Source organism: Momordica charantia (assembly GCF_013281855.1).
Source record: "Momordica charantia cultivar OHB3-1 chromosome 3 unlocalized genomic scaffold, Mcharantia_2.0 BLBB01000003.1, whole genome shotgun sequence".
Classification (NCBI taxonomy): Eukaryota; Viridiplantae; Streptophyta; class Magnoliopsida; order Cucurbitales; family Cucurbitaceae; genus Momordica; species Momordica charantia.
In genome coordinates, this window is record NW_028275161.1 from 19,930,351 (window position 1) to 19,946,389 (window position 16,039).

At 31.4% G+C, this 16,039-nt stretch overlaps 2 protein-coding genes across 3 annotated transcripts; both read right to left on the reverse strand.

Moving 5' to 3' along the window:
* Positions 1–5,335: 5,335 nt before the first annotated feature.
* Positions 5,336–7,489, reverse strand: LOC111010915 (phosphoinositide binding protein). 2 transcript variants are annotated; one of them, XM_088122107.1, is made up of 2 exons: positions 7,095–7,489; positions 5,336–6,246 (listed from the first exon to the last, which is right to left on the reverse strand). In XM_088122107.1, exons 1-2 carry the CDS (start codon positions 7,331–7,333, stop codon positions 5,547–5,549), a joined length of 939 nt encoding a protein of 312 aa, XP_087978233.1. In that variant the 5' UTR covers positions 7,334–7,489; the 3' UTR covers positions 5,336–5,546. The 2 variants fall into 2 exon arrangements, with proteins under 2 accessions (XP_087978233.1, XP_022140186.1); XM_022284494.2 differs by having other exon boundaries at positions 5,336–6,222; positions 7,095–7,485.
* A 4,595-nt stretch (positions 7,490–12,084) lies between these two features.
* LOC111010636 (G-type lectin S-receptor-like serine/threonine-protein kinase SD1-13) lies at positions 12,085–15,747 on the reverse strand. Its single transcript, XM_022284118.2, has 7 exons — positions 14,192–15,747; positions 13,977–14,090; positions 13,687–13,877; positions 13,379–13,589; positions 12,970–13,207; positions 12,718–12,868; positions 12,085–12,624 (listed from the first exon to the last, which is right to left on the reverse strand). Exons 1-7 carry the CDS (start codon positions 15,495–15,497, stop codon positions 12,295–12,297), a joined length of 2,541 nt encoding a protein of 846 aa, XP_022139810.1. The 5' UTR covers positions 15,498–15,747; the 3' UTR covers positions 12,085–12,294.
* Positions 15,748–16,039: the final 292 nt, after the last annotated feature.

A 16,039-nucleotide genomic window follows, 5' to 3' on the forward strand; every position in this document is an offset into this window, starting at 1 on the left:
ATATGTAATTAAAGTTTTTCCCCACACAATCTTTTTTCCTTTTGCAAAACTTATTTTAGGAATCTTTTCTTGAATCTTCGAAGTTCTCTTATTTTATGGTGTTTTTCTCTCTAAAAGGATTTTCCAATCTCCATTTAATTTCATCTCTCTCTTAAAATTCTTTGATAATCTCTTTAATTATGCTATCTTCAAAATTTCTCATGTTATAACTTTTTCCTATGGGTGCAAGTTTTTTCATCATTTTTTTCAACTTTTTCTTTCTATTTTTTTTTTCCAAAACTGTTTAAAATGTTTTTTAATTTAGTTTTTTTCCTCATCGTTTATTATTATTATTTCTCTCTAAAAGTTTTTTACTTTACTTTTTAATTTTTTTCTCTCTCAATATTTTTCTTTGTATCTTTTTATCTTCAATATTTTTCTTTCATCTCTGACGTTTTTTCTGGAAAAGTTTTTTCCCTCTCTCGTTTCAAGCATTCTTCTACTTTCTTTTTAAATTTTTTTAAAACTTTTTTATCATTACAATTTCTTTATCTTATAATGTTTTTTCTCTCCAAAAGTTTTTATAAATCTCCTTTTAATTTATTTTCTCTATCAATTTTTTTAATCTCTTTTTAACTTTTTTTTTTTAATCTTCAAACTAAAATTTCTCATTCTATAACTTTTTCCTATCTCGTCATTTTTTTCTTATCTATTTTTTTCTCTGATTCTTTAAAAAAAAAAAAAAAAAAAACTCTTTTAACTTCTTTCTACAAAGTCCTCTAATTCTATACTTTTTTTCTCTTTCATGAACATTTTTCCTCTATTTTTTTAAAACTTTCTTCTCTTCCAAATTGTTTTATAAATCTCTTTAAATTTTTAATGTTAAAAAATGTTCTCTAATACTATGCATTATTTTTCTCTATAAAAAGTGTTTTATTATTATTATTTTTTAACCTTTTGCTTTTCCTTAAAAAAGTTTCTCTCATTTTATAAGTTTTTTTTTTCTCTCCCAAAAGGTTTTTTTAGTCTCTTTTTAACTTTTTGTAAGTTCAAAAATTTTCTTTCATTCTCTACCAAATCTATCTAACAAAAGTTTTCCCTCTCTCTTACAAGCTTTTTTTCCCCCTCAAAACTTATTTTCTTAATTTCTAACTCTTTTATCGCCAAAATTTCTTTCATTTTATAATATTTTTCTCTCCAAACGTTTTTCCCAATCTCCATTTAATTTTGTTTCTTCCTCAATTTTTTTTATATCTCTTTAACTATGTTGTTTCCATACTTTCTCTCATCTTATTATTTTTTTTTCTATATCTAAAAGATTTTTCATCTTTCTTTTTAACCTTTTCTCTTTAAAAGTTTTTACTCTATTTTTTTTACTTTTTTTTTTGTCTCAAAAAAGGTTTTTTAAAATCTCTTTTAACTTCTTCATTTTCAATATTTTTCTTTCATTCTATTACTTTTTTTTTCTCTATAAAAGTTTCATCCTCTCTCTTTCAAACTTTCTTTTTTAATTTCTTTTAACTTTTATATCTTTAAAATTTCTTTAATTTTCAATCTCTCTCTCTCTAAAATTCTTTCCCAAATCTCCTTTTAAATTCTTATCCCTCTCAGTTTTTTTTAATCTGTTTAATTTTTTTTTATCATCAAAACTTCTCTCATGCTATAGCTTTTCTATATAAATTTTTTTTCATCTTTCTTTTTAAATTCATCTCTCTAAATTTTTTTTAAACTCATTAACTTTTTTTCCCTTCACAGTTTTTTGTATCATGCTATTTTTTTGTTCTCTCACAATGTTTTTATAAATCTCTTTTTAACCTTTTTATCTTCAATATTCTCTTTTATTTTTAAATTTTTTTTTCTCTACAATAGGTTTTCCTCTCTCTTTCAAAAGTTTATCTCTCAAAATTTTCGTTTTAAATGTCTTTTAATTTTTTTTTATTTTTAAAATTTATTTCATTTTATAATATTTTTCTCTCTTTAAAAGTTTTCTGAATCTTATTTTAATTTATTTTCTCTCTCAACTTTTTTAATCTCTTTTTTAACTTTTTTTAATCTCCAAAATTTCTTTCATTATATAAACCTTTTTCTATCTCAAAAAAGGGGGGTTTTTTTTTCTTAATGTTATTCCTTACTATTTTGTCTCTCAAAAATTTTGTAAAAGTTAGTAACATTTTTTTTTGTTCAAAATCTATTTATTAAAGTTATTCCCTCTCGGCAAACTTTTTTCTATGTAAAAACTTTTTTTTTTAATATTAACATTTTTATCTTCTAAATTTTTTTTGTCTTTTAGTTTTTGGTTAAAAAACACATCTGTTTCAATTTTCAAAAGTAACGATTTAGTTCTATAGTTTTACAATTTAGAATTACCGATAAAAAATAGGTTAGATTTAACGGAAGTATGAGATCGCTATGCGTGCAAATTAAAGGGTCAACTATGTGGGAGTTGTTCCATCTCAAGTTGGTTCAAATTTGAACGGGTTTATGACTTAAAAAAGAATGAATAATTTTAAAGAGAAAAATGTGTCCCCATGATTAAGTTACAGTGAACGATGGATGAATTAACAAGTTAAAAGGTCATAAAAAGACCTGTATGTCTTATTAGAAGAATGCGAGGATGGTGGCCGGAATCAACCCTTTAATCCCCTGCCGTCACTTCTTGAAATGGTATATAATTTATCGGAAGAATCTCTCGCAAAAAATTGACTTGAGTTGTTCTTGGAATCAGCGTGGGCACACCCCCATTTTATAAATCTGGGACAAATTTCACACCCATTGAAATATTTGTTGAGTTTCAAGTATTCTTTATATTTTTCATATAATTACTTTAAAATTATAATATTTTTAATATTTAGTAAACATTTTATTAGTTGGGATATATAATATATTTACCCTTTTATTATCGTTTTGGTGGTAATTTTGTCTAAATGTAAAATTTTCTTCCGATCTTTCCTCTCCCTCCCTCCCAAGTCCCGTGCCACTTGCCCCTTACAAGTGTTCTCTACCATTGGAGTTTCTATTTTTCTTAAATTAATTTCCTCTCTCTAAAAAACTCTCTTAATCTTTTTATTATTTTTATTTTTTTATTTACTTTTGATTTCTTTCTCCGCCCATTCAAATTAACTCTCTCTTAATATTTTTATTATTTTTATTTTTTATTCACGTTGGATTAATTCTTTCTCCACCCATCCAAATTCCTTACTCAAATTAACACTAATTTTGCATTTGAATATTATAATATTAAAAAGTTCGTATAATCTCAAAAGTTTTGCAATCCTTTTTAGAACTATAAAAAGATATATTTTCACTCAATTCCAATCATAATTTGAGGTTTCTTTCTATTCTTTTTATTTTTTTCCCGATCTCTCTCACAATTTTTTTTTATTTTAAAGATTTATTAATCTAGATCATGTTTCAATTTTTCATAATAATAATATTGTTAGGGATAGGTAAATGTTATGTAATTCTTCTTCTTCTTTGCTTTTCTCTCTCACAATTTTTTTTGGCTTCTTAATTTGGTAAAGATATATGCGTCATTCATTAACAAATATATTCATTACTCAAAAGCTAAGATAACTGAAGTAATTTTTTGGGACAATATTAATCTTGCTAAATATTACTAGATTAAATAGTTAATCTTTATTAAAAACATGTTTAAAAATAGTTAACGACTTTCAAGAGATTCCACTCATGTTAATTATTACTGTTACTCCAAAAATATTTTTTAACTAATAAAATTTAAATTTAGTTTTAATTATACTAAAAATATTATATCAAGTCAACCCAATCAAGTCAATCTGGATTTTTATATCATCAAAATTTTTGGACACGCCTAAGCAATTAGTATCCTATAACAAAACATGCAATCTAATTGATCCCGAAAAATATCTAACCAATTGTCCATCCAATTTATACTTGTATCATGATATAACTAATTGAGGAGTTCATTTATTTAACTAATGATAGACCCGCATGCTCACAATCTCATAAAGCAGCATAAATCATTTAGAAAGAGAAATAAAACTCCTATTAGTAATAATTATTCTTCTAAACAATGGAAATAATTTGTAGATGAATTTCATTCTTGAATCTTATAGGTCTGTGATAAGAAATTAAGCCACTCTTTAAGAAAATGCTCAGTTTGAGCCAACTGATCTAAATTTGAGATGTCATTGAATCTGACTGACTACAGTGAAGTTGGTATCACAATTTTTCAAAAGCTTTGAGAGGATCATTGAGTGGGAGATCAGCAGGCAGCGTTTCTGGACTCAGATCCTTCTTCTCTCAGCTTCAGGACGACTTCCTCCAAAACAACCCTGTTGGGACAGATTTCTCTAATGCAAATATTACAGATTCCCATGTCAAGAGCAAGGACAAGACGAGTAACTCGTAAATATATGCACAGGGGTTTGCCATGGCAGAAGGGAGTGAGGGTGGGGGTGGGATGCTGTGTTTGTTGTACCGAGAGTTATTAAACTAGAACCCAAAAGCTTAAACTAATAGGTTACAGTTTATAGATATTTTAACTTGTGGGTTTGGGAATTGGAGAAGACCTAACAAGAAGGAAACAAGATTATACAAATTTGAACTCAAAATCTCCTATTATGATACCATGTTAAAGCTTCGAATGTTTAGATTGTTTTATAATGCTGAATAATAGCTACGTTTTAAAGCTTTTCCGAAGATACTTAACATCTTACATAGTGAAATTCATAAGGAAATGGAAACTTTGACAGGCCTAGATGTTCTTGTCCGCCAAAGAGAGGAAAAAGGGGCAGCTTAAGATTAAGCAATCTATGACACCTAATTCTGTGGCCACATGATGTGACAAAAATGTACATTTAATGTCCTGAAATAATTCCATATCTTGTAAATTCCAGGAAAATCTGTACATAATCAGAGTTCAACAAAACTTGCAAATAATACGGCAACAATGCCAACAGATCATTTGAACCATTTGCTTATGTAAAAATATCAAAGCTAGCACGTGAAGATAACAGAAGTACCTCAAACAAACCTTTTACCAGCCAGGAATTTGCTGCATCTTAGTCCAAATATCAATCACAGGAACCCACATTCCGTAGAAACAGCAATGCAAGCCTTGGCATAATCACCAGCTGCATCGTTAGTCCTCTCAGGCTCATTTGATGGATTTTCAATATAAGGGTTCCTGCAGAAAACACTTTTTTTTTCCTTTCTGTAGCAACAGCGACGACAATTCCTCGTTTCTTCTTCTTCTTTCTTTTTTTTAGGTCCCCTAATGTTCAGATCCTATGCACTGATGGATCCAGATACATCCAACGAAAGACCGTTAATATCGTTGTTCACAGAAAAAACAATATTATGCCAGGGGCTGCAGTGACCAAAAATTTTGGCAAATCGTAATTAAAAAAAAATCCAGCTTCTATTTCTTTTTAAGAAAATACAAGGTGTAAAATTGCCATTTTACAAGACCACGTACCAGTTAAGTAGGAAAAAAAAAAGCAATAAAGGATTTATGGAAGCAAATTACAGTCGTGAAGCAGCTTAGGCAAACAGGGCACAAGTGGCTAACTTTCCTACCAAGATGACTAAGTCTTCATGGCAGGCCTCACCAGTCCCAAACCAGAGCCGCTTCCCAAATGCTTGAAGTCCGTTGCTTCAAGAGAATCCCCATGGGCAGCAAACCCTGTGCCTCCTTTCTCCAAGTTCACCAAATCCCTTCCCTTACATCCCTTGTTGCAGACGAGACAAACTTTATCCACAGCCATAAACTTATCAGCACACTTCTTACAGAACACATGACCACATGTGCTAAGGGCCACCAGAGACATTGTGTTCGTTAGAGTAACCTTACAACTAGGGCATATATATGTAACATCATAAGATTTTGATTTCTTCTGCTCGCTAGTGTCCTCTGTGAAATGTATTGGGAAAAGGGACTTTAGCTTAAGTTTCTCGTTGCCTTCTGGACAGAATGTACTGCTAGAAGGAGCTCCTGCTTTGACGGGAGCTTCTGGTGTAGCTGAAGGAAGCCAAAATGCCTTCATGTTCCGAAGTGCTTCTTCTTCATAAGAAGTTACCTTTACACTATTTGCCCCATGGAAACCGTTCTTATCCCGGCTGTGGTTCCGATCATTGTATTGTGGTACAGCACCATGGTTTTGCTGATCAAATGCATCGAGCTCTCTAGCTTTCTGCTGCATCAGTTTCTCTTCTGCTTCTTCCTTCTCTTGCTTCTGCTGAGCAGTATATGCAGCAAGCTTCCTGCACAGTAGGAAAAACATGCTCCTGAGGATTGACAGAGGGGTATTTATGACAAACATGATTAACAGAAAGACCAAACTGCATTGCACCAAATGGGCTGGCTGAAAAAATAAGCTTAAGGAAAATGGAGGGGGGAAAGTACATCTCACTGCACCATTATTTGGTTCTCTCGCATTTATAATGTACATTTCTCAAAATGCTCCAACCATCCTCTTATTTTAGCAAGTCTAATATTTTTATATCAACTAAAAACCATAAGATCAATGCTGACTATCAAACTAAAATCCCACCATTAATGTGAATTCCCACACATTTAACAACACGGTCTTTAATCTTCATCGAACTGAAGACTTCTTTTGTCAATACATCAAACCTTTTTAAGCCTATAACTACAGTGGCAGGAAGGATCACAAAATTGAAGTGACTTATGGAAAATAGAACTTTACATTGGTCAATCTCTCATGCATCACCATAACGTCAAGAGCGTAAATTAGTAACATCTCATTTCTTTATAAACTACTACTTACAATGATCGCAGTCAATTTACCACAATTTAGGATCAAAATTTCACCTTTTAAAGACCAAAGTAATCTTATAAGTTCCTAAAAAAGCACACGAACAAACATAGAACGTCAAACATAAAACAACAACTAACAGACTGAAAAAAAAGTCATAAAACGATTATAATTCGATCGCTATACGACTACAAAAAGAAATTGGAATTGCACATCTTTGGCAGACCAATACCAAATAGTTTATAAGGATCTGAACCGCTCGCCCTCCACTTCTTCGTATAATTTTAAATAATTTTGGGGGGCATAGAGAGACCAAGCAATCAAATGTAAATATTAAAATCGGCAAAAGGAACAGACCTCTGAATATCTTTCTTCTGAGCCAGAAGGCACTCGAGAATGCATTCTTTACAAAACGTGTGGCCTTTCTGGCAGCACATGGGGTCGATGAAGGGTTTCAAGCAGAGACAGCAGACATCGAACGGCTTGATCGAGTCCTTCCCCAGCCTCTCTTTCTGCGTTCCATACCCGAGCTTCCGCTTCTCATCATAGGTGAAGAAAGCAAGATCGTTATTATTCTTCGAGTGTCTCTGAGGCATATTTCTCTCCCTATCTCCAACTCAGTTGCTCTGAATTGACACCAGAGTTCCACAAAATCAGAGAATTTGGAGACGATGAGCCCTAGAAATTATTGGAGCGAAGTTTCCCTTCCAGTTCCCGGGTCGGATAGGGTTTGTAAATTCCAAATTGCAAAATCTCGGTTTGTTAATTTGAGAACGATACAATTTCAAAACGTCGCCGTATACTGGGCCATGTGGTATGGACCGGCCAGGCCCAATAGAACATCCCATGGGTTAAATGCTCTTAAATAGAGAAAAGACATGGAACTGGAGTTAATTCTAAGAATAATGTAATTTTAAAAATAAATTACAAAAATAATGTGGATTTAGAAATAATAACAAAATAAATGTAATTCAAAAAATTTATAAAATTAGTTGCGTAAAATCCATTTATAGAAATCGTGTATCCTTTGTCCAATGTGACTCTGCATCACATGAAGTCACACCACCTTTTACTAACTGCGATTTGAGCTAAATTGCACAAATTGCTACTATTGAATAGGTTTGAAATCAAGTTATTAGGTGCCATTTCCAAGTTTGGTAGGATTGACTATGATTTTACTTTTAGTTTTTTTAAATATTAAAATTCCTATTTTATTAAAACTTCGAGATATTAATTTTATTGGTTCTCTTGGAATTTGACTTGATCACACTAGTAAAATGAGTAATCATTTTGGAGGTCTCGACAACCTTTACCAACATGGATAATTGATAAACATGTTTTAACTTTATAATGAAAGTACTTATAAAAGAATTATAATAAAATTTTGTCTCTATTTTGAATAAGTTATAAAAAAATGAATTTCAAATTATTTTGGACTTATCCTAACCTCAAATTATAGAATTACATATTTAAAGTTCAATCTCTTGGAGATCAGAAGGTATGACTTTAAATCCTTATTGAGGTAGGGAAAATTTAATTGTCAGATTCTCCTGTCTTGTTTGAGTAATAAATTCTAAGATTTTTCTTATTGAAAATTATTAATATTTAAAAACATGAGAATTTTTTTACCAAGAAAACCTGAGCCATGACATGAAAAAAGTTCTCATGGACCCTACTATATATTAGGGCATTTAGTCATTTTTAAAAATATTATCCCATATTTGCAAGTTTTAATTGTCAACCATTTTGAAAGACTATATTATCTCATATGCTATTGTACATTTGAACAATATTTTTTTGGATATTATCATGAATGCTCGAGTCATAAACCAAATATTCTCATGAGATAGATGGTTGTTAAGAAATACTAGGATTTTTTAAAATCTTAAATTGCCACCATGAGAGTTTTGAAACAGTAAGAGATTATTTTTTGTTGTACTATAAAAAGAGATTATCTTTTAAGTTTATTGTTTTTTAAATCTCTATTTATGACAGCTCGCCAAATCTACTTAAATATGAGGCATACTAAAAATGATCATGGAAGATATAGAAAAGGAATCTCACTCGGGGAGAGCAATCCAAAAAAAAGAATGAAAATGAAATAAAAGAAAAGAGTAAGGATACAAGAAAGGAACAAAAAGAAATTAGCAAAAGAAAGAAAAAAGACAATATAAGGATGACACTTCATCATACAAATAATAATTAAACCTCTGTTTTTAGTACTTTAGGCTGAAATTAACTATGTCGGCAAAGGAAAAAAAAAAACTTTATAAAGTTGAAAGATTCGAATTTTTGCAAACTAAAAACAAAGAGATGCAATAATTTTTTGTTGTACTTTAACAATTCTTAAAATTTTTATCCAAGATAAAAAGGGCATTCATTATCATCCTCAAATCAATACTTTATCATTTACATAGGGTAGACATTAACATATAAATCACACACCTAAAAACTTGAGTTTATGCAGTAATTTGTCTTTTAATCAAGGTGATTACTAATTAGCAAGTATATTTAGTTGGAAAAAGAAAAAGAAAAAGAAAAAAAAGCTGTTAATCAAGGTGATTACTGACATTAGCATGCATATTTAGTTGGAAAACGAAAAGAAAAAAAAAAAAAAAAAGCTGTCAATGTCATGTGCACAACCATGAGCATTTAAACTTAGTCATTGCATATATAATATAATTTCAAGCATCTACCAAAAGTTTCATGCTCCATTTACTATGGTTGATGGAGTTAAAAAGAAAAAGGAAAAGAAAAATAGAATACAATCAATGGACCATCTCAAATTTGAGAATCACTCTCCTAAAAAGAAAAATCTCATATTACGGCCTCTAAAAACTTTCATCAATCTCATTATTATTTATGGTCTATATTCTATGATATTATTATGAATTGTTTTACAATTTTACAATTTTTTAATTTATATTAATAATAATCTTTATTTCTAATGAAAAATTATACTACCTTTTTTAATGAGTTGATATGGTTTTATTATAAAATATTAAAAGTTTCGATACTTTCTATAAATTTGAGACCTAGACCATTCTATCTATATTGACATTTAGGTACATATCTAAGAGAATTTACCTTCTATTTACTTATTTTCTAAAATTAAAGAAAATTAATATTAAATAGGGAGGAAATAATAATGCAGGGTTCGAACACTGCTCTGATATAATGACGGTAGAGATGAATAAACTACCACTCGATCCAAAATTTAGTTGATGGATTGGGTAAATTTAATTCATATATGGATATCTCTCAACGTACTTCCAGAATCTTGAAACCAAAAAAGACAATTACATCCAAAGATATTTCATCAACGATCTACTTTTAACGTATATGACCATTATGAATGAACTATGTTGATCAATTGCTAAAGCGATCAGCTCAGTGGTAATTGACATATATCTCCAATCAATATATTGTGAATTGGATCCCAACCCATGTGTTATACTCCAACCAAAAAAAACTATATGTTTGATCCATTTTTAATAATAAAAAAAGCCAAGGAAATGAATTTAATATATGACTTTACGAAAGAATAGGTAAAAATTGACATTTATACGATGATTAATACTTTTATTGTATTCAACCAAAGAATGACGAATATAAGACCATTGGTAATAACATAATAGTCGATAGTTTTTTAAAAGTATACAACCCCTTTAGTAACATATTTTGTAAATTTAATTATACAGTATTGATTCAATTTGTCTAATTGTAATAGGCTGGTTCATTTAGAATTTTTAATAAATACATATGAGAAATCACTATGATTAAGACGATTCGCATAGCTTTAACATCAATTTTATACGTCTTCTGTAAAAAAATTTGTCCACAAAAGTGACCCTCTAGAAAAGCAATCGAACGAGAGTAAATAGAGAAAAGAGTTAAGAAGTGTGTCAGAAGAAAGGTGATTAGATATTTAGTTATCAAAATTTATCATATAAAGTATATATCATAGTTGATGATTATAATTAATTTAATTTTATGTCAAGACAGATATAACTTTATATGGATATGTATTGGAATCACGCCAACATAGACATATAACTCAATAGTAAAAACATATATTCATTATCTTCAAGTTGAAGGTTCAAATTCCAGTTGTACCCCAGAAAAAAAATGCTGGAAGGACACCCAAGTTTCACATTAATTTAAAATAAAAAATAAAAAATCCACATAGACTTAAAAGTCACAAGTGCACGATATTATACCAACTTAGAGAAAATTACACACTATCCAGGTGCAGAGTATATATAGAAAATGTAACACTATTGGTATATTAATTATTTAAATTTTGTTGAGAAAGCTTTCATTGTCAACTATTTGAAAATATCAAGCTCATATGCTATGGTAGATTAACTGCCAAATATTCTCCTGAGATAACGGATGGTTGTTAAGAAATACTAGGATTACTTAAAATCTTAAATTGCCATCGTGAGAGATTTGAAGAGGTAAGAGATTATCTTTTAAGTTTATTGTTAATCTCAATATTCATGACAGCTCATCAAATCTACTTAAATTTGAGGCATACTAAAAATGATCATGCAAGATATAAAAAAGGAATTCCACTCATGCTAAGAGCAGTGAAATAAAGAATGATATGAAATAAAGAAAAGTGCAAAGATAAAGAAAGAAAAATAGAAATTAGCAGCAGGAAAAAAAAAAAGTAGAAGAAGAATGCGAGGATGACACTTCTTCTCACAAATAATAATTAAACCTTTGTTTTTTTGGGATTGCAAGATACGTAAGCAAAATCTCACATTAGCTAGAAAAAAGGATGATCTATGGTATATAAGATATGACCATCTCTATTAGTATGAAATATTTTTGGTGAAACTAAAAGTAAAGTCGTGAGAACGTGTCCAAAACGAACACTATCATACCATCGTGGAGATATATGAGGGGTACTATTGTCTTTAATAAGTGGATATGGGAACAATACATATACCTTTAAATATAGAGAGATATAAAAGTCAAAGAGTCGTGGACTAGTACTCAACAAAAGAATGAGGAATATAAAAGCATCGGAAATAACATAACACGCTGTTTTTTAAAAGTTTACAACCCCTTTTGTACAATGTGTATATATTTTAGTAAATTAATTCTACTGTAGTGATTCAACTTGTCTAATTAAGTAATTGTATATAGGTTGATTTAATTATTTAGGATTTTCAATAAACACATATGAGAAATCACTTCCTGCGGTTAACATATGCATAGTTTTAACATTAATTTTGTACGTGTTTTGTAGAAAAAATTGTCCACAAAAGTGACCCTCTAGAAAATCATAAAGCCACAAGTCTGAAATAAAGAAAAAGTTAAAAACTGAGCCAAACCCTTGAAGAAATTCAGAGTTGATGATTAGAAGAGGGGTATAAAGTCTATCTACAAATATATTGGAATGACATCAACATAAACATAACTCAACAATAAAGATATATACTTATTCGGAGGTTGAAATCGGACGAAAAAAAAAAAGAAAAGTAAAATCCACATGGACTTAAAGTCGCAAGTGCACGCCATTATACCAACTTAGAGAAATTACACACTATCGAGGTGTAATTGCAGTAGGTGTACCACTATTTACAGAATATGTAACACTATTGGTAGAATATTTATCTAGATTTTGTTCAGATGACTCCATGTCACTTTTGTGTGATTTGCCAACAAATCCAGGTCGTTTTGGAGAGGGAAGATCTATAATTTCACTGTTGAGCATTGAAATAATGGTAGACACATGTGGTCTATCATCTACAAATTCTTGAATGCATAAGAGCCCCACATGAATGCAGCGCAAAATCTCTGGTTGGAAGCACAATTCATGTATGGTTGGTTCAATCAAAGGAATCAGATTGTTTTCCACCCACAACTTCCATGCCTGAAACCAAGTTTAAAAAGTTGTGGAAGTTATCGTTTGAGATTTGAAGGTTATAATTATCAGGAATTTGAAATTGTTTTTTCATAGACATACATATCCAACCAAGCTTGTCCCATGTTCATGCTCGTGGAACTTTGTATTTCTTCTCCCACAAATAATTTCAAGTAGCAAAACTCCAAAACTAAACACATCTGATTTTTCTGAAAATTGACCTTCCAATGCGTATTCAGGAGACATATATCCACTAAATTGATAAAAAAAAATAATAATAAAATAAAACAAGAACTTGTTAGTCAATAACCTAATTAGAATCAAATGATATAAAATGGTGAAGGGTATACTTACTAAGTTCCAACAACTCTTATAGTGTTTGCTTCAACTTCATCGCCACCAAAAATTCTTGCCGTGCCAAAATCTGAAATTTTAGGATTCAAATTTTTGTCTAACAAGATATTACTTGCTTTGAGATCTCTATGAATGATTTTCAGTCTCGAATCTCTGTGAAGATAAAGAAGACCTCGAGCAATTCCATCTATTATATTAAATCTCTTCTTCCAATCCAAAATGCTTTGTTTGGAGGAGTCTACAAAATGCATATATTTTAATAGTACTGGTTAATGAAATGAATATTCAAAAGCAGCTAAAAGGAAAAGACTTGGTTGCAGAGCAATGTGTATCTTGGACCTTCACACTGTAGAACCAAGTTTTTCCTCAACTAAAATCATATCTAGTAAAGTTTAGTGCAAAATCTAACCAAATATCATCGCATCCAAACTTCCATTGGCCATATACTCATATATTAACATCTTCTCTTCTCCTTCAATGCAACAACCGAGAAGCTGCACAAGATTCCTATGTTGTAATTTTGAAATCACTTTCACTTCAGTTATAAATTCTTCGTACCCTTGGTTAGATGTTCTTGAAAGTCTCTTTATTGCTATTTCCTGTCCATTTAATAATTTTCCCTGAAAAAAAGAAACATGATTTCTTCAACTATCCGTGCTCCCAGTTAATCAAAAGAGAGAGAGAGAGAAAAAAGGATCTACAGAAGTATTACTTTACCTTATATACTGGACCAAAGCCACCCTGCCCAAGCTGGTTACTTAAATCAAAGTTGTTTGTTGCAATTGCCAGCTCTTCAAAATCATAAAGAGGCAACTCTTCGAGTTCAATTTCATCCCCAATCGTATCATCATCCCTTGTGCATTTCAAAATCTTTCCCTTTTTGCTGGATTTGATACTTGTCTTCTTCTCTGTTTTATAAACCTCAAATTTTACTTTCATATGACTATTTTATCCACTAGTAAAAATGGTAAGGAAATGAAATAATCAAGTACTGTACGTTTAATTACCATGTTTGTGAGTCTTCAATCTCCACCAAAAGTATATGGCAATGGTAATGAAGATGATAAACGTTCCTGGTAGCACTATGGCTATAATAATTCGTTTCTTGTCTTTTACCTGATCTGATGTGTGTTGATGAAAATAATGTTAGAAGACAACATGTATACAAATAATTTCAATGATGAGAAAAATTGCAGTATAAATTTATATGGAGAATATATACTTGTAGTATGATCCAAGTCTGCATACGCCATTCGAAGATAAAGATCAGCTCCACCACTCTCAAACTTTTGTATATCAATTAAATCATCCCTTCTCCATAGCATACAACCAATACCTTTTTCAAATGCATAAGCAGTACAAGAACAATTGGTGAAGCACTCTTGTCTGCATTCGTCTTCATAGTAAGAGGCATTGGACCACTGTTCAAGAAATGGCAGTTTAATCGTTTCCAATTTAAAAAACCCATCTGCAGCCTCAGCGGTGGCGTTGTTGGAGTTGTGAGTACAATTCAATGGCGTCTTTCTCACACATCCCCTGCTCCAATTTCCTTTATTCCATTCCTCTTCATGCTTTGGCTTAAACCCTTTTATACAGCTGCAAACAGGGGACGCTTTCACATCACAAATCCCAGCCGTCCCACAAGCACCATAAAAATCACACTGCGTTCCTAGAGCCGACCAATAATTCTTCAACTGCGCCTCCTTAGCATCCCAGTACTTCTGCTCCCAATTCCCTTGTGAGCTCAAAGATAAAAATTCATATTCTTGCATATCAACACTACGATAAGGAGTAGAGAGAGTGTAGGTGTTGTCTCCGATTACAAGATTATATCCTGAGAGATAAATATCAGTCATTTCGGGTCTTCCGATAAAAGTATTACCGTTCCATGGACCAGACCGCCAATAAGGATTACGGCCATTCCAAATCACCAATTCTGGAAGATATTGAACATCCAGCCCAAACAAAAAGTTTCCTGTAGATGGATCTGAAGGGTTTTTCCAAGAGGTAAGCTGAACCTTGTCTTTGGAGTTCATGTCTTTGTTTGTGATAAGTTTCATGGAATACAGGAATACATTAGAAGGGTGTTGGAAACTCTCCCATATAACAAACCCGGAAACAGCATCTTGCAAAATGAGGTTACCGGTATCTAAAATTTGGGCGCTTGTGTTCACTAAAGGAGAAGAAACATTTGAAGACCAGAGGACGGTGTCGTTTCCATCCAACACCACAAGATTCCCATCCTTTGAGATTGTGAAGATCCCAGAAGTGTCGTTCAGAGGGCTGTCTCTGTTGGCTACCCATACTATAGTTTGTACGGAAATGTTGTTGAGCCAAATTCCGACATATCGGCGGGTAGAATTTAAAGGTGAGAAAAATCCCAACTTGAAGGTACTGCCATTGGAAGCTATAGTTGCAGGGTCTTTGATGAAATTTGTTGATGTGATGGTATCTGATCTGCCGTAGCAAAATGAAAGAAGAAGAAGAAGAAAACGAAGTGAAAATCTCCAATCCGTTTGAAGTCTCATGGCTGTCGCTAACTACTGATTCTGCTCAACTGTGAGGAAATTAGAGTGTAAAACAGAGCCTTATTTTGAGATAATCGTTGGTGCTCTCTGTTTAATAATCTTTTTCCTTGAGAAACAAATTCAGTGAACCATAAGGCGATTGGATTGGATGCAGCAGGTTGTAATCCCTGTTTTGATTTATGATTGGATTGGATCCATTAAAGTTTACACACACTTTTTCTTTTCTCGATCCCTGTTTTGATTTTATGATTAAATTATAACCTTCGTAGCTAAATTTCTTAATGGTTTAATATATAAAACTGTTATAATAAATCCTTCATTTTTAAGATTATGTCATGCTACTCTTTTCAATTTTGTGTTCCAAAGAGATCAAGCTCGGGATCCAGTTAGGTTGGAGCACACCGGATGATCTTCTTAGTCGAACCTGTTAGCACTCCGACGAGCAAGTTAGCTCTTATCCGATCTAACTCAATGAATGCAATTGGATTCGCGTACCTTGTACTAGAAGCAGACATCTCTATTTATAGATTTTGGATCCGACA